General features: G+C 40.0%; 1 protein-coding gene across 6 annotated transcripts in view; it reads left to right on the plus strand.

The window, feature by feature from the left end:
• The window catches only part of Ars2 (arsenic resistance protein 2), a 314,986-nt gene that overhangs the window by 197,591 nt on the left and 98,477 nt on the right, over positions 1-18,918 (plus strand). For 5 of the 6 annotated variants that reach the window (XR_012966393.1, XM_076185179.1, XM_076185182.1 and 2 more), the window contains exons 13-14: positions 1,007-1,198; positions 9,492-9,735. Coding sequence is in view for 5 of the 6 variants with exons in the window: in XM_076185179.1 (XP_076041294.1) it covers positions 1,007-1,198; positions 9,492-9,735 (436 nt within the window). In the remaining variant the exon portion in view is untranslated. The remainder of the gene's footprint in view (positions 1-1,006; positions 1,199-9,491; positions 9,736-18,918) is intronic. The other variant, XM_076185183.1, reaches the window with a different exon arrangement.

Consider the following 18,918-nt stretch of genomic DNA (forward strand, 5'->3'; position numbering starts at 1 on the left):
AATCCAACAAAAAAAAAAAACTGCAGCATACTACTCAAACATCTACCACAATCAATCATCCAAACCACATAAAACATTCACACCCAGACAACTAATCAAACCCTTCAAGAAAGACTGAAAGACCACCAAACTCAATACTACCCCCCCTCCCCCAATAAAGTCCCACAGAGAAAGTCTTCCCATACCAGACAAGAATCACACTGGCATGACTGCTCAGGACACCATCTGTCATTAAGACAATACCAACACAGAATAGGCCTGGCCACAGATTCAAATTGTCCCAGGTGCAACCACCACACAGAAGACACGGAATATCTTATACTACTATACCCCACACTATTATACCCAGACAACACAGTATCTCTTCACTAATTGATTTATGGTCCTGACTGAAGGCTGTTGCTGGTTTCCTGGAGGTTGTGGATCTGCAAGAGAGAACAGGGACAATGGATTGGTTGATTCAGAATTTTAGAACCATCACTTGAAACTAAGTATTCATTCATTATGGTGCTGAAATGTCTTCATGGTTATAGACCTAAACTAGATAATTCCATCCCACAAGCCACTGGGTGGTAAGAGGAAGAGGAGGGTAGCAATATACTTGTTAGCAAATCTCCTTAGGGAAAAAAATCAGAGGAAGGATAGTTGAAACAGATAATGGATCATGAACCTGGTTGAAAGTAGCAGTTACTTGGGGGATGCATTTTGTCCAGAGGTGAGATATTGGTGTAGTTTGAATATGTCTGTCTCAGTTATGGTTGTATTGTTGGTCCCTGCAAAAATGAAGTCCACAGTAATCATATGCACTTTTCTTTCAATGAGCTCCATGTTGTGGTAATTTGCTTAATATTTAATTATCATCATTCATTTTTTTTTATTTGTATATTCATTTATTTGTTTACTTTCCAGAATTTTTTTAATGATATGCTCATACATAATACTTTTATTTTGTAAGTAGATGTAATAATGCAATCTTGATGATGCAGATTTTTATAATCAATGTTAGGCTTTTGATTTTCAGATGCTGTTGAGTTTGACATCTTCACAAAACCCAGTACTACGCAATATAACTGACTACCTAATTGAAGAAGCAAGTGCTGAAGAAGAGGAACTCCTTGGGGCCAACAGTAGTGAAAATGATAATGAGGATAAAACTCAAGAAGGAGAAACTATTGAGAGAGATCCAAATTTAATCAAGGTAATGAATATCTCATAAGGTTGGATAGCTTAAGAAATGAGGGGGTGAGTCGGGGTGGAAAGGGAGCTGGCAGATAGGGGTGATGAAAGATGATTGGGATGGTTTGGGCACATGGAAAGAATGAGTGAACAAAGATAAGCAAAAGAGGTGTGGAAAGCAGAGGTGGAGGGAGTGAACTTAAGGTCTTTTGAGCAAGGAAGGGAGAAGGCAAGGGATATGGGTGAGTGGAGGATAGTTATATATGGATGATATTTTGACAGCCTCAAGGGATTTCTCCTTGTCTTTATTTTCCAAAAGAGATGAGGAGGAGGGGGGTGGTAACTGTGTAAGTGAAGTGGCCCAGCTGTGGATGTGCTGTGTCATGCTGCATTGCTTCCAACCTGGACATGGGGAGGAGACTGGGATGACCCTTCATCCACAAAGAACTAAGATAAGAGGGAAACAAGAGTGGTGGATGGGAGTTTCTGCCAACCCCCTTGTTGGTTTGTCAACAGAAGTAACTCTTCCTCTTTGTTCATATTCTATGAGTGGTAGAGATGGAAATCATTGAGTGAAAGTTAGTGAGACATATGCTTAGTACTTTGTATTTACCTAGTTGTAATTTACAGGAAGAGAGCTATGCTCGTAGTGACCCACTTTTGTATCTTTCAGTATCCAGTTTGATCTTAAATTCTTGTATAGTTTTTGCACTCCCTGTTTTCTCGTTCAGTTTGTTCCAGCTATCTATCACTGTGTGGGAAGCTATTCTTTTTCAGATCTCTTCTGTAACTCCTTTTTAAGTTTATTTTCTTGTCTGGTTTTTCTTTTATCCCACTATAGCGTCCAATTTGATCTTAAATTCTTGTATAGTTTATGCACTCCCTGTTTTCTCATTCAGTTTGTTCCAGCTCTATCACTGTGTGGGAAGCTATTCTTTTTCAGATCTCTTCTGTAACTCCTTTTTAAGTTTATTTTCATGTCCTCTGGTTTTTCTTTTATCCCACTTTAGTAAATCATCTCTCTTGAAGACTTCCATCCCTTTCATAATTCTGTAGATGGTTAGTAGATCTCTTTCTCTTCTTAGTTCCAGGGTTGTTAGTTCGAGTTGTCCAATCTTTGTTCATATGTCAATTTGGAGAGTGTTGGTGCCATCTTTGTTGTTGCTCTTTGAATTCTTTCTAATTTCTTTGTTCTTTTTAGTACTAGGTGTCTATAGTGTTGCAGCATACTCCAATCTTGGTCTTATCATTGTGACTGATATTTTCTTTACCATTTCTTCATCCATGTAGTTAAGGGCCACTTCCATTGATCTTAATAAATTGAAAGTTTCTCTGACTGTTTTGTTGATATGTTTATCTGGTGCCATGTCATTGGTGATAGTTACTCCTAGGTCCTTTTCCAAGTTAACTTTTTGTCTTACTTTGTACCAATTTTATATTGTCCCAAATTCCATTATATTACATTTCTTGATGTTGAAATTCACTTCACACTTCTGACTCCATTCCCAGACTTTGTTCATGTGGGAGAGTGCATGTGTTACCACTCTATGTGAAACTGTCCGAATTAAAATGTATTTTTACATAATTGTATACTGCTTGCTGTATGAACACTGATACAATCAAAGTGGTCATAAGTGCAAATAATTGTAAGTCAATAACTGCCTTATCGTCTTAATGTTTTCTTGGTTAAATGCTGGACATTACTGTTCAATATTTATGCTTGCAGTTTAGCACCTATATACACAGTTTCATTCAATTTGAACTTAACCTCTTCTGTACGATGATGCCTACATAGGCATAATGAGGTGCGAGTGGGTATATGAGGATGCCAGTATTGGCGTCCTGATTATATTATTTTGTAGTTGTTGTACCTGAGTGACCCCTAAATTCTGTGAACTGGCTTTATCGCATTTTCTGTGTTTATTATTACTATGAGTGAAAGAGAACAAATAAATCAGCAGTGACTTTATATTCTATAATGCGTGTATTGTGATGCATCACCATACATCAAGCATCCAATACTCCGCACGAGAATTCAACTTGTATTGAAGAGGTTGAATATTCATTCCTTCTTTTTGTGTACTGTTTACAAATAGGGCAGCTTTGGTTCACCTCACTGGATCACCACTCTTGGTTACCTATTCTAAATGCAGAATTATACTGGGAAGAGACAGTATGCCCATAATGCACACAAGAATTAACAGTGACACAAAATGGACCAAATAAAAAAACCTTGACGTCAGAAAGTCACATGGGCCAGATGGAATTGCAAATTGTATATTGAAAGAATGTATAGATGAACTAATGGACAAAGGATTTAGATACAGAAGATCATGTGCCACAAACTTGATATGCATTTACTCGAGGCTAATAGAAATAATTCAAGAAAGGGACAAATGGGCAGATTGTGCCTTCCTAGATTTACAAAAAGCATTTGACAAAGTACCACACATAAAGGCACTAAGAAAAATTTAAACAATAGGTGGAATACAAGGAAAGTTACTGGAATAGATGAAAGATTTCTTGAACAGGAGAAAAATGAGAGTGGTACTCAGAGACAGGAACTCAAATTGGGAAGAAATGATAAGTGGATTCCCACAAGGCTCTGTATTGGTGCCGATAATGTTTGCCATATATATAAATGACATGGATAAAGTTGTGGAATGTTGTATGAACTTCTTTGCAGATGATGCAAAACTACTAAAGAGAGTAAGTATAGAGGAAGATTGCAAATCACTACAGAAAGACGTGGACAAAGTCTGGAAATGGAGTCAGGAGCTTCAGCTTACAGATTGGGAGGCAAAATTAAACGAAAGACCTGTAGATCAGATGTGGGAAATATTTCAAATAACGCTCACTAAGATGATTCAAACTTACATTCCTTTTAAGGACAGACGTCCCCCAAATCAGGCTCGCCCAAAGTGGCTCGACAAAGAAACTGAAAAAAGTATTGCTAAAAAGAGACAGGCTTATAAGAAATATAAGTGCTGGGGTGCATCTAATGACTATCAAAGTTATGTATCAATACAGAGAGATTTAAAAAAGACAATAAGAAAAGAAAATGACAATACGAAATGAACATCGCTGATAAATCCAAAGAGAATTCCAAAGAATTCTATAGTTACATTAGAGATACAAAGGTTGTTAGGAATCACATTGGTCCACTATTATCTGCTGACGGTCAACTTGAATATTCAAATGAAGGAATGTGTAATATCTTAAACTATTATTTTAGCTCGGTATTCGTAAACGAAACACCTCAAAGTGAATTCCAAACTGAAACCTGTGAAAAGTCTAGGGTAAACTTACTCACAACAGTAAATATAACAAAAGAAAAAATTAAAAGGTGTATAGAGAAACTCAGTTAATAAAACACCAGAACCTGACGGTTGGCATCCAAGAATCTTAAAGGAAATGAAAAATGAGATTGTTGTTCCATTAGAAATTATTTTCAAGAAATCCATCATATCCGGAGATGTCCCAAGAGAATGGAAGCTAGCTAACGTTACTCCCATATTCAAAAAAGGTGACAAAAAGAAACCAAATCACTATAGGCCTATAAGTTTGACTTCAATCGTAGGAAAAATAATGGAAACTATCATCAGAGATGCTATCGAACATCATTTAGAAAGTAACCGTTTGATAAATGATAGCCAGCATGGTTTCAGACGGAAACGTTCTTGCGTGACTAACTTACTCGAATTCTACAACACAGTTATCTTGAGTTATGACAAAAGAAACAATATAGATTTAACCCATTCAACTCCGATGACAAGATGTCTTGTCATTTGGTCAAATAAAACAAAAAATCATAATAAAACAACAAAATGTTTGATGATCAAACAGCACCAGAAAAATATGACGTCGTCAGTCCTCCTCGAGGAGGACTGACGACGTCATATTTTTCTGGTGCTGTTTGATCATCAAACATTTTGTTGTTTTATTATGATTTTTTGTTTTATTTGACCAAATGACAAGACATCTTGTCATCGGAGTTGAATGGGTTAATATATCTAGACTTTGCAAAAGCTTTTGATACCGTCCCACACGAAAGACTACTTACTAAATTAGTTTTACACGGAATAAGTGGTAGTCTATTAGGTTGGACTAGTAATTGGTTGAATGGTCGAAAACAGAGAGTTGTTTTAAATGGAAAAACTTCTAGATGGAAAAATGTTACAAGTGGAGTTCCTCAGGGTTCCGTTCTTGGGCCACTTCTATTCATAGTATATATAAATGATATAGACCATGGACTAAAATCTACTGTTTCCAAATTTGCTGATGATACAAAACTGTGCGGAGTGGCAAATGATTACTCAAACCAATTAGATATTCAAGAAGATTTAGATAAATTACAGCAATGGTCTGAAAAGTGGCTAATGAAATTTAACAGAAGTAAATGCAAGGTAATGCACATAGGTAAAAATAACAGTAAGTACGATTACAAGTTATTTGGAAATTCGTTAACAAAAGTGGATAGTGAAAAAGATCTCAGCGTAATTATCAGTAACGACCTCAAATCATCTAAGCAGTGCATTTCAGCCTCTGAGAAAGCAAATAAGATTCTGGGACTGATTGCGCGATCTTTTGATTTCAAAAGTCCATTACTCATTAACAAGCTATATAAATCGTTAGTTCGTCCACATTTGGAATATGCTGTTTCTGTATGGTCACCGAATCTCATTAAAGACATTGACAGACTGGAAAAAGTACAACGGCGAGCCACAAAACTGATTCCAAATATCAAAAATAAATCATATGAAAATCGACTAAAACACTTGAATCTGTTTTCCTTAAAAAAGCGCAGACTCAGAGGTGACTTGATACAGGTCTTTAAGATTTTAAAGGGAATTGACAACATCAAAAGTGAAATTTTTTTCACATTGAATGAGAATCAGACAAGAAACAATGGTCTCAAAGTGTCGGAAATAGATTCAATTTGGAAGTAGGTAGAAACAACTTTGCCAACCGTGTAGTTAATGAATGGAATAAACTTCCTGCACAGGTAGTGCAATGTAGTTCAGTTCGAAGCTTTAAGAATCATTTAGATGAATACCTAAGTAAGATGCTGTAATGATTATAATTTATCTTATATTATTTGTTTTTGTTTTATCATTTATCTGTCTGATTTTCATTTATTATTAGTTATATGTCAATTTATTATTATTTACTATTTACCTTCGTCAAGGATGCGTTATGTTGCCCTGGCTGTTCAACTTATACATGGATGGGGTGGTGCGAGAGGTGAATGCTAGGGTAGTGAGTCAGGGATTGGAGATGGTTAAAGAAAATGGAGAAAAGTGGGAGGTGAGCCAGCTGTTGTTTGCGGACGACACTGCGCTTGTGGCAGGGTCAGAGGAGGGATTGAGGAAGCTGGTGGCAGAGTTTGGGAGAGTATGTGATAGAAGAAAGCTAAAGATAAATGTGGGTAAAAGTAAGGTGATGAGATGTACAAGGGGTGAAAGTGGCAGTAGACTGGAAGTGAACATTAAGGGAGAGCGACTGGAGGAAGTGGATAGTTTTAGATACTTGGGTGCAAGTGTAGCAGGAAAAGGTGGAGTGAAGGTGGAGGTAGAATGTAGATTGAGAGAAGCGAGTAAATGCCTTGGTGGTTTAAAGAGTGTAATGAGGAATAGACATTTGGGAATGGATGCGAAGAGGAGACTGTATGAAGGAGTGATTGTGCCAACAGCACTGTATGGGGCAGAAACAGAACACAAGAGAAGAAGAGAGAAGGAGTTTGAATGTGTTTGAGATGAGGTGTCTGAGAAGTATGGTGGGGGTTACTAGGCTAGATAGAGTGAGAAATGAGGAGGTGAGGAGGAGAACAGGGGTGAAAAAGGATTTGGGAGATAGGGTTGATGAAAGAATATTAGGATGGTTTGGACACATGGAAAGAATGAGTGAAGAAAGACTAGTAAAAGAGGTATGGAAGGCAGATGTGGAGGGAGTGAACATGAGGGGACGTCCTAGGATGAGGTGGGTGGATGGGGTAAAGGGGGCTTTGGGGAAGAGGGGAATGTCTGTTGAGGAAGGAAGGGAGAGGACGGAAGACAGAGGTGAGTGGAGAATGGTTGTATATGGATGATGTTGTGACTGCATGAGGAGGAATGGGCGGGGAAGTGGGGGGTGGGGTAGTATGTGTGAGTAAATTTTGACGCAGCCCGAAGGGATTTCTCCCCGTCCTCGCCTTATATGCAAAGGGGGACGGAGAGGGGGGGTCGCCGATTAAATGAAGCGGCCTCGCTGTGGATGTACTGTGTCTTGCGACACTGCTTCTGACCCAGGGCGGTGGGCAGGGTGCAGGGATGACCCGTCATCCGGGAGGTGCTCAGATGAGAGGAAGGGTGGGAGGGGTGTGGAGTGTACTTGGGGATGAAATGGGTGGGAGTGTTTTTGTGCCTTTCCCTTTTTGGCTACCTCCCTTGGAAGGGGGAAGAAGCCTTGGTATATGTATGTATGTACTATTTACCTGTTTATTATTTAACTATACCTATGCATTTATTTATGTATTTTATTTGTTATTTACATTATTATAGTTTTTATTTATTATTTTATTATTAATATGATTTTTTTTTCGCATCCGACCTAGATATGGATCAAAAGGTCTCCTGTCAGCATGCTCCGCCTTTGTAATCCTTTGTGAGGTGAATTTCAACATCAAGAAATGTAGTATAATGGAATTTAGAAAAAGCAAAAACAGAATATTGGGACAATAAAAAATTGGTACAAAGGAAGTTAAAGTCAACTCTGAAAGGGACCTAGGAATAACTATCACCAATGACATGACACCAGACAAACATATCAACAAATTAGTCAGAGAAACCTTCAATTTATTAAGATCAATGAAAGTGGCCTTTGATTACATGGATGAAGAAATGGTAAAGAAAATATTAGTTACATTGATAAGACCAAGATTGGAGTACACTGTGACACTATGGACACTAAGTACAAAAAAGAATATAAAGAAATTAGAATTCAAAGAGCAACAACAAAGATAGCACCAACACTCTCCAAAATTATATACAAACAAAGGTTGGACAAACTCGAACTACCAACCCTGGAACAAGGAAGAGAAAAAAGAGGTCTACTAACCATCTACAGAATTATGAAAGGGATGGAAGTCTTTGATAGAGATGACTTACAAAAGTGGGATAGAAGAAAAACCAGAGGACATGAAAAGAAACTTAAAAAGGATAGTTATAGAAGATATCTGAAAAAGAAGTTTCCCACACAGTGATAGATAGCTGGAACAAACTAAATGAGAAAACAGGGAATGCAAAAACTATACAAGAATTTAAGATAAACTGGATGCTAAAAGATACAAAAGGGGGTCACTATGAGCATAGCTCTCTTCCTGTAAAATACATACATACATATACCAAGGCTTTTTCCCCCTTTCAAGGGAGGTAGCCAAAAAGAAAAAGACATAATCGTTCCCACCCATTCCATCCCTAAATACACTCCACACCCCTCCACCTTCCCTGCACCTTGTCCACTGCCCTGGGTCAGTGGCAGTGTCGCAAGTCACAGCACATCCACAGCAAGGCCACTTCATTAAATCGGCAACCCCCCCTCTCCGTCTCCCCTTGCATAAAAGGAGAAGACGGGGAGAAATCCTTTCGGGCTGCGTCAAATTTTGCTCACACATACTACCTCACCCCCCATCCCCCCACCCATTCCACCTCATGCATCACATCATCATCCATATACAACCATTCTCCATTCACCCCTGTCTTCTGTCCTCTCCCGTCCTTCCTCAACAGACATTCCCCTCTTCCCCAAAGCCCCCTTCACCCCATCCATCCATCTTATCCTAGGACATCCCCTCATGTTCACTCCCTCCGCATCTGCCTTCCATACCTCTTTTACTAACCTTTCTTCACTCATTCTTTCCATGTGTCCAAACCATCCTAATACTCTTTCATCAACCCTATCTCCCAAATCCCTTTCCACCCCTGTTCACCTCCTCACCTCCTCATTTCTCACTCTATCCAGCCTAGTAACCCCCATCATACTTCTCAGACACCTCATCTCAAACACATTCAAATTCCTTCTCTCTGTAAAATACAACTAGGTAAATACAGTGTTGCATTGCCTAGCAGTAGCATACCATAGACAACATAGTTTTATATCAATGATCACTGGGGCAGAATGGGGGCTATTGATGGATGTCCTGGGGGCACTGGTCTAGCATGAAGAAACCAAGGTAACTGATTGATATTAGAAATGGAAAAAGGTTTCTTTTGGTTCTGTTATTTGAAGTTTAAGTAGGATGTCAGTACAATTATTACAATAAGATTTTTTAATTGCAGGTGCTGGATAGACTGCTATTATATCTTCGGATTGTCCATTCAGTTGACTACTACAACCACTCAGAATATCCAAATGAGGATGAAATGCCAAATAGATGTGGCATAATGCATGCACGTGGTATACCACCTTCAAGCAAAGTCACATCACAGGAGGTTCAAGATTATTGTCGTGCATTTGAAAATAAGATAGGTTCATTTCTGCAACCACTGACAAAGCTGAGTGATGATGATTCAAAAAAACTTGGTAAGTTTAAGGTGTCTCAGAAGTTTCATGCAGCTTTGTTGTCCTAGTACTCTTTTTCAGGAGGCTCCTTGTCCCTAGGGAACTGGCCATGGCCACATTCAGTTGTGTTGCAGGCTTGAAAGAATGATTGTTGAACATTGTTAATGTATTTGTAAAGAAAACTGTTCACAGCCTTCAGATGTGTGGTCTTTTTCAGTTTGTCTCAAACCAAGAAATCTTGTCAGATTTGCCACAATTTAATGACCTGAATAATATGGTCATATTCTTTCAGTTCTATATTTGAATGATGTTAAGGCAAGTGCTACTAGTTTCTCTTTTGCAAGGCTGGGAACCAGTTTAGTCAATATTCTTTGTATTCTCTCTGTCTTGTTTATATGCTTCACCAAGAAATGGGTGTATGATGAATTGTAAATGAAGCATATTAGAGGTATAGAGTAAATAGGGGGAAGCAAAATATAAGTTTAGGGAGGTTAAGAGGAAAGCAGATGTCAGGTGGGGTGGATGTTCAACTGAAATTTTTAAAACAATGAAGATATTTTTAATTCTCTACTTCCATGTCAAGCAAAGAAGGGAGGGGGCAGGGGATGGGTGTATATTTACCTAGTTCTATTATACAAAAAGGGGACAAGTGTGAGTGTAGTAGTTTCAGAGGGATTAGCTTATTAAGTGTAGTTGGGAAGGCTTATGGGAGGATCTTGATTGAGAGGATTAGGAGAGGAACAGAGGGAGTGATTGGCGAGGAGCAGTGTGGATTTAAGACAGGTAGAGGTTGTGTAGATCAGATTTTTGTGGTAAGACATATGTGAGAAAGCTATAGGAAAAGGTAAGGATGTTTTTTGGGCTTTTATGGATCTGGAAAATGCTTATGACAGGGTAGAAAGGAAAGCACTGTGGGAGGTCTTGCAGATATACGGGATAGGAGGAAAGCTGTTAAGAGCTGTCAAGAGTTTTTACGAGAGTAGTAGAGCATGTGTCAGGATTAGAAATGGAGAGAGTGAGTGGTTTGGAGTAAAGGTGGGACTTTGTCAGGGATGTGTTATGTCACCCTAGCTGTTCAACTTATACATGGATGGGGTGGTGCGAGAGGTAAATGCAAGGGTGGTGGGTCAGGGATTGGAGATGTTTGAAGAAAAGGAAGAAAAGTGGGATGTGAGCCAGTTGCTGTTTGCGGACGACACTGCGCTTGTAGCAGGATCAGAGGAGGGATTGAGGAAGTTGGTGACAGAGTTTGGGAAAGTGTGTGAAAGAAGAAAGTTGAAGATGAACATATGAATAAAGGAGACTGCAAGAGACCATAAGGCCTACACTAGGAAGCTCCGTATCCATCACCACCTGTCATCCCCATCCATAAAGTTGTCTAATTGTTTTTTGAAACAACTGATAGTTTCAGCGCTTACTACATGGTTACTGAGTTTATTCCATTCATCGACCACCCTATTAGTAAACCAATTCTTGCCTATTTCCTTCTTGAATCTAAATTTGTCCAGTTTATACCCATTACTGCGAGTCCTGCCCAGTTGTTTTATTATGATGACCTTGTTTGCATCACACTTGTTATAACCTTTGATCCACTTGAACACCTCTATTAGATCACCCCGCACTCTACGTCTTTCCAGAGTGTAAGTTAGGGTGCCTAAGCCTCTCTTCGTAAGGCAAATTTCTGAGTCCATATATCATTTTGGTCATTCTTCTCTGTACTGATTCTAGTGAATTTTTGTCCATTCTGAAGGACGGAGACCAAAACTGTACCGCATAGTCAAGGATGGGTCTAATTATTGCTAGATAGTTTAATAATTACCTCTGCACTTCTATTTGTTACCGTCCTAGCAGTGAAACCTAATGCTCTGTTAGCTTTATTCCTGGCGCTAATGCAACTGCTTCCTAGTTTTAAGGTCTGGACTCGCCAGAACTCCCAAGTCCCTCTTGCACTCAGATTTGTCTAAAAACGTGTTATCTACGCTGTATCTATTTTCAGGTTTGTGTAGCCCTACGTTTAACATGCTAAACTTAGAGATATTGAAGTGCATTTGCCATTTCACCGACAATGTTAACAATTTATTAAGATCATCCTGCAGAATCTCTGCATCGTCTCCTGACCTAATTAGGCATCCTATTTTAGTGTCGTCCACAAACTTAATAACATCACTATTTATCCCATCGTCTAATTTGTTTTTGTACATAATGAACAACAAGGGACCCAAAACCGAGCCCTGGGGGACCCCGCTAGTAACATTGCCCCACCTAGATTTTATTCCATTTAAGTGACCCGCTGTTTTCTGTTACTAATCCAAGTATGTACGCTTATTTCCATTGTGGTCCTCATCAGATTGTTATTCTACACTAAGTCACACTGACAACATACGTAGGGGGTTAAGGGGACTAGAGACAATCATGAGTAACACCAGTCAGAACACATATGACACATAAACATTCTAACACTTTTCCTCCTATGCCATGGGGTTTGATTTTATTTAGTAGTCTCTGGTGAGGCACCTTGTCAAACGCTTTGCTAAAGTCAAGGTAAATAACATTGTAATTATCATTGTTATGTGACACCTTATATACTTTAATGTAAAAGGATAGAAGATTAGTCACATGACTTACCTTGGAGAAACCATGCCGTGAATTATGAATTAAATTATGTCCTTCAATGTGTTCTCTGAGTCTATTTCCTATTATTGATTCAAACATTTTTCGTATAACCGCTGTCAAACTGATTGGCCTGTAGTTGCATATAGACGATCTATCTCCCTTCTTAAAAACAGGAACAATGTTTGCCTGCCTCCAAGCAGTTGGCACAAAACCAGTGTCTACCGATTTATTTAATATTTCAGTTAACTGGTCGCAGATTTCAAATTTGCACTCCTTAAGCGTTCTTGGAAAAATTTTGTCTGGACCCGGAGATTTTGTAACTAAGTCTTTCAATCTGCTTGACTACTTTACTGATGCTGATATTAGATAGAAGTATGGAGTTCCAGGTAAAAATCGTAGTGGAGAAATGATAGTGGAGATGTGTCTTGAAAGAGAGTTGATGATGGCAAATACAGTGTTTAAGAAGAAAGTCAAGCATAAGTACACATGGGAGAGGGTGGTGGATGGAAGGGTGGCAGACAGAGCGTTAATGGACTATATAGTGGTGACCAGGAATATGTTAGGGAGATTTAAGGATGTACATGTTCTAAGGGGAGAGAGTGGGGGAATATCAGATCATTTTCTGGTGGAAGGTAAAATGAGAGTGGAGAATAGGTGGAGAAAGAGGAAAAGGGCAGAAGGTAGGGAGGTACTTAGAGTGAACTGCTTAAATGAGGAAAAAAAGGAGAGTGAGTTTAACCACTTCACTCCGGGACTTAAATCTCGCGGGCAGCAGCCAACGCCAGCCGTACGACGTGTCGTAATAATACTCGCATCATAAAATATAGTCACTGCTTATATCGATCGTTCTCTCTTTCACCTGTGAATTTTGAAAACCATAGAGAATGTGATTAAGGGCAGATTAGGGAGAATGTCAAAACGCAGGGGCGACTACATTAAATATAATCAAGACGCCGATATGGCAGCATTGCGAATCCACTTGCTCCTCATGACGCCTACGTGTGCGGCACCGTATGGTAGGGGTTAAGAAGAAACTGAAAGAGGAGTGGGAGGGAGTAAAGGATAGAGTAGAACTAGGAGTGGAGGAGGAATGTGGATGGTTCAAGGAGGGAGTCATAAGGTGTGCAAAGATGGTGTGTGGAACAAGGAGGGTGGGAGGAAAAAGAAGGAAAGGTAGTGAGTGGTGGGATGAGGAAGCAAAGAAATGTGTAGAAGGGAAGAAGGCATTCATAGATTGACTGCAAATTAGGACGAGGGAATCGTATGAGAGGTACAAAGTAAAGAGAAGGGAAGTTAAGCATAAGATAAAGGAAGCAAAGAGGAGAGCAGATGTGAAATAGGGTAAGAGTATGACAAAATTTTGAAAGCAATAAAAAGATGTTTTGGAAGGAAATTAAAAGAGAAAAAGGAGGCGAATCAAGTAGAGAAGGAAAGGTAAAATGTGCAGATGGAGAGATGATAATGGAAGAGAAGGCAGTGAGAGGAAGGTGGGCAGAGTATTTTAGGGAGTTGCTAAATGTGAAGGAGGATAGGGAGGGAAAGATAGTTGCAGTGGGAAGCGCTAAGAAAATGTGAGTGATGAGTGAGGAAAATGGAGGAGAAATAGGGAAGGATGAAGTGAAAGCAGCTGTTAAGATGATGAGAGCAGGTAAGGCACTTGGTCTGGATGGATGCCATGCAGAATGTCTGAAGAAAGGAGGTACAGTGATAGTGGACTGGCTGGTGAGGTTATTTTATGTTTGTTTGAGAGAGGGTACAGTGCCGGAGGACTGGAGGAGTGCCTGTATAGTTCCACTTTACAAAGGAAAAGGGGACAAGTGTGAATGTAGTAGTTTCAGAGGGATCAGCTTGTTGAGTGTAGTTGGGAAGGCTTATGGGAGGGTCTTGATTGAGAGGATTAGGAGAGGAACAGAGGGAGTAATTGGTGAGGAACAGTGTGGGTTTAGGACAGGTAGGGGATGTGTAGATCAGATCTTTGTGGTAAGACAGATATGTGAGAATGCTATAGGAAAAGGTAAGGATGTTTTTTGGGCTTTTATGGATCTGGAAAAGGCTAATGACAGGGTAGACAGGAAGGCACTGTGGGAGGTACTGCAGATCTATGGGATAGGAGGTAAGCTGTTAAGAGCAGTCAAGAGTTTTTACGAGAGTAGTAGAGCTTGTGTTAGCATTAGAAATGGAGAGAGTGAATGGTTTGAGGTAAAGGTGGGACTTCATCAGGGATGCGTTATGTCGCCCTAGCTGTTCAGTCTTTACATGGATGGGTTGGTGCGAGAGGTAAATGCAAGGGTAGTGGGTCGGGTTGGAGATGATTAAAGAAAATGGAGAAAAGTGGGATGTGAGCCAGTTGCTGTTTGCTGACGACACTGCGCTTGGAGCAGGATCAGAGGAGGGAGTGAGGAAGTTAGTGACAGAGTTTGAGAAGGTGTGTGAAAGAAGGAAGCTGAAGATAAATGTGGGTAAAAGTAAGGTGATGAGCTGTACAAGGGGAGAGAGTGACAGCAGGCTGGAGGTGAGCATTAACCCCTTCCATACGGTGCCGCACACGTAGGCATCATGAGGAGCAAGTGGATTCGCGACGCTGCCATATCGGCGTCTTGATTATATTTATTGTAGTCGCCCCTGTGTTTTTACATTCTCCCTAATCTGCTCTTAATCCCATTCTCTGTGGTTTTCAAAATTCATGGGTGAAAGAGAGAACGATCGATATAAGCTGTGACTATATTTTATGATGCGAGTATTATTACGACACGTCGTACGGCTGGCATTGGCTGCTGCCCGCGAGATTTAAGTCCTGTAGTGAAGTGGTTAAGGGTGAAAGACTGGAGGAAGTGGATAGTTTTAGATACTTGGGTGTGAATGTGGCAGGAAAGGGAGGATTGGGGGTGGAGGTAGAATGTAGATTGAGAGAAGCATGTAAATGCCTTGGCGGATTGAAAAGTGTAATGAGAAATGGACATTTGATAATGGATGTTAAGAGGAGGTTGTATGAAGGAGTGATTGTGCCAACAGCATTGTACGGGGCAGAAATATGGAACATGAGAGAGGAAGAGAGAAGGAGTTTGAATGTGTTTGAGATGAAATGTCTGAGAAGTATGATAGGGGTTACTACGCTAGATAGAGTGAGAAATGAGGAGGTGAGGAGGAGAACAGAGGTGGAAAGGGAACTGGGAGATAGGGTTGATGAAAGGGTATTAGGATGGTTTGGACACATGGAAAGAATGAGTGAAGAAAGATTAGTAAAAGAAGTGTGGAAGGCAGACGTGGAAGGAGTGAATATGAGGGGGCATCTTAGGATGAGATTGATGGATGGGGTGAAAGGGGCATTACAAAAGAGAGGAATGTCTGTTGAGGAAGGACGGGAGAAGACAGAAGATAGGAGTGAATGGAGAGGGGATGTGTATAGATGATGCTGTGATACATGAGGTGGAGTGGGTGGGGGATGGGGGGTGAGGAAGTATGTATGAGAAAAAAAAAATTGACGCAGCCCGAAGGGATTTCTTCCCGTCTTCTCCTTTTTTTCATGAGGGGATGGAGAGGGGGGGGGGGGTTGCCGAATTTATGAAGCAGCCTTGCTGTGGATGTGCTGTGTCTTGCGACACTGCTTCTGACCCAGGGCAGTGTACAGGATGCAGGGATGACCTGTCATCCAGGAGGTGCCAAGATATGAGGGAGGGAGGAGGGTGGAGGGGAGTGGAATATATAGGAATTGGAATGGGTGGGAGTGGTTTCTATGCCTTTTTTATTTTGGCTACCCCCCATGTAGGGGGAAAAAAGCCTTTGGTATATGTATGTACTTTCTGCATCCTCTCTGAAAATCAGATCGCAGTCAGGTACTTTAACCTCTGATTAGTAAACACCAATAGAAAATTATTGTTAAACTCCTCACTCATTTTTTCCTCCGATTCTATCATGACATTTTCTTCATTTTTAATTGGTCCTATTCTTTATTTTTTGTTCTATAGACATGAAAGAAACCCTTTGGGTTGGATTTTGCTTGACTGGCAACCTTAATTTCATAATTATGTTTCGCTGTACGTGTATTCCTTTTAACCAGCTTTGCCATTTCATTATATCTTGATCTAAGGTGTGATTCCCCATTTTTTATTTTTATGTAAAGTCCTCTTTTCATTCCAATCTCATCTTTCAATCTGTCCGTCATCCATTTGGGAGTATTACTATTTTTCCGTATTGACTTTAGGGGGATAAATGTGTTTTGTGCATTAATAATTAGATCAGGTAGATTGCTATACATTTCCTCCAAATCGCTGACCTGTCTGTTGAGCCCTCGCCCCCAAATGACCTGACCCAAGGTATGCATATTACCCTCCGTGACCCAACCCCTAGTCATGACCTTACCCCCGGTCACGCACCGAGACCTGACAATGTTTGAAACATCTGCATGACATTTCGTCTTCAATTTCAAAAAGGTTTTTATATTGCCAAAGTTTGCTTTCCTGAAGTCTGGTACTTGGACGTTATTCGTACTTTTTAGTTTTTCCCAAATAACATTAAATCTTATTTCTTGATGATCGCCAGAGCCTAGACTATCTCCCACTATTACGCTGCTAATTTGGTGCTTATTATTAGTTGAAATTAAGTCCAGGGTATTTTGTCCCCTTGTAGGATCAGTAATCACTTGTTTTAAGAAATTATCCAGCACCACATCTAGGAATTTCTTTGCTTCATGATCTATTAAATTTTCCCAGTCAATGTCTCTATAATCAAAATCTCCCATGGTCACAACCTTTTTGTACTGGGACGCTCTGAATTTCATGAATCAGGGGATCAGTCTGCTCAATGCTGAGGTTAGGAGGCCTATACAATGTGGGTAAAAGTAAGGTGATGAGATGTACAAGGGGTGAAAGTGGCAGCAGACTGGAAGTGAGCATTAAGTGAGAGCGACTGGAGGAAGTGGATAGTTTTAGATACTTGGTTGCGAATGTGGTAGGAAAGGGTGGAGTGGAGGTGGAGGTAAAATGTAGATTGAGAGAATCGAGTAAATGCCTTGGTGGATTATAAAGTGTAATGAGGAATAGACATTTGGGACTGTATGAAGGAGTGATTGTGCCAACAGCACAGTATGGGGCAGAAACATGGAACATAAGAGAGGAAGAGAGGAGGAGTTTGAATGTGATTGAGATGAGGTGTCTGAGAAGTATGATAGGGGTTACTAGGCTGGATGGAGTAAGGAGGATAACAGGGGTGGTAAGGAGTTTGGAGATAGGGTGGATGAAAGAGTGTTGGGATTGTTTGGACATATAAAAAGAATGAGTGAAGAAAAACTAGTAAAAGAGGTATGGAAGGTAGATGAGGAGCGAGTGAACATGAGGGGGAGACCTGGGATGAGATGGGTGAAGGGGGCTTTGGGGAAGAGGGGAATGCCTGTTGAGGAAGGACAAGAGAGGACAGAAGACAGGGGTGAATGGAAAAAGGTTGTATATGGATGATGCTGTGATGCATGAGGTGGAATGGGTGGGGGGTGAGGTAGTATGTGTGAGCAAAATTTGACACAGCCCGAAGGGATTTCTCCCTGTCTTCTTTTCTTCATAGGGGGACAGAGGGGGGGGGGTCACTGATTTAAGTGAAGCGGCCTTGCTATGGATGTGCTGTGTCTTGTGACACTGCTTCTGACCCAGGGGAGTGGACAAGATTCAGGGATGACCCATCATCCAGGAGGTGCTAAGATAAGATGGAGGGTGGAGGGGAGTAGAGTGTATTAGAGATGGAATGGGTAGGAATGGTTTTTATGCCATTGTTTTTTGGCTACCTCCCTTGTAAGAGGGAAAAAGCCTTTGGTATATGTATGCATGTATAAATGTTTATAAAATTACCTCTTTCTCTTTGTTCCAGGGTTGGTAAATTTAGTTTAGCCAATCTTTGTTTGTATGTCAGATTGCAAAGTGTTGGGGCCATCTTTGTCATTGCTCTTTGAATTCTTTCTAAATTTTTTTTTTTTTTTTTCCACTAGGTGTCCATAGTGAGACTGTGTATTCAAATTTTGATCTTATCTGTGTAACTTGTATTTTCTTTACCATTTCTTCATCCATGAAGTCAAAGTTGTTGACATGTTTGTCTGGTCATTTCCGAGTTTACTTTTTTAACTTCCTTTGTACCAATTTTATATTGACCCCTAGTTTCTATTTTTGCTTTTTCCAAATTCCATTATACTACATTTCTTAATGTTGAAGTTCACTTCACTCTTTTGATTCCATTTCCAGACTTAATCCAGGTCTTCTTGAAAAGATTTGTAATCTTCCTCTGTATGTCTAATAGTTTTGCATCATCTCTAAAGAAGTACACAAAATATTCCATGTCTTCATCCATGTCATTTATCTAAATGGCAAACATTATTGGAGCCAATACAGAGCCTTGTGGGACTCTGCTTATCATATCTTCCTAATTTTTGGGTTCTTGTCTCTCAAGTACCACCTTCATTTTCCTTCCGTTCAAGAAATCTTTCATCTATTCCAATAATTTTCATTGTATTTCCACCAATTATTTCAATTTTTCTTTGTAGTTTTTTGAGTGGTACTTTGTCAAAAGCCTCTTGTAAGTTCAAGAAAGCACAATTGGCCCATCCCTCTCTTT

The sequence above is a fragment of the Oratosquilla oratoria genome, chromosome 5 (genome assembly GCF_046742065.1).
Source record: "Oratosquilla oratoria isolate Oo_2021 chromosome 5, ASM4674206v1, whole genome shotgun sequence".
Lineage (NCBI taxonomy): Eukaryota > Metazoa > Arthropoda > Malacostraca > Stomatopoda > Squillidae > Oratosquilla > Oratosquilla oratoria.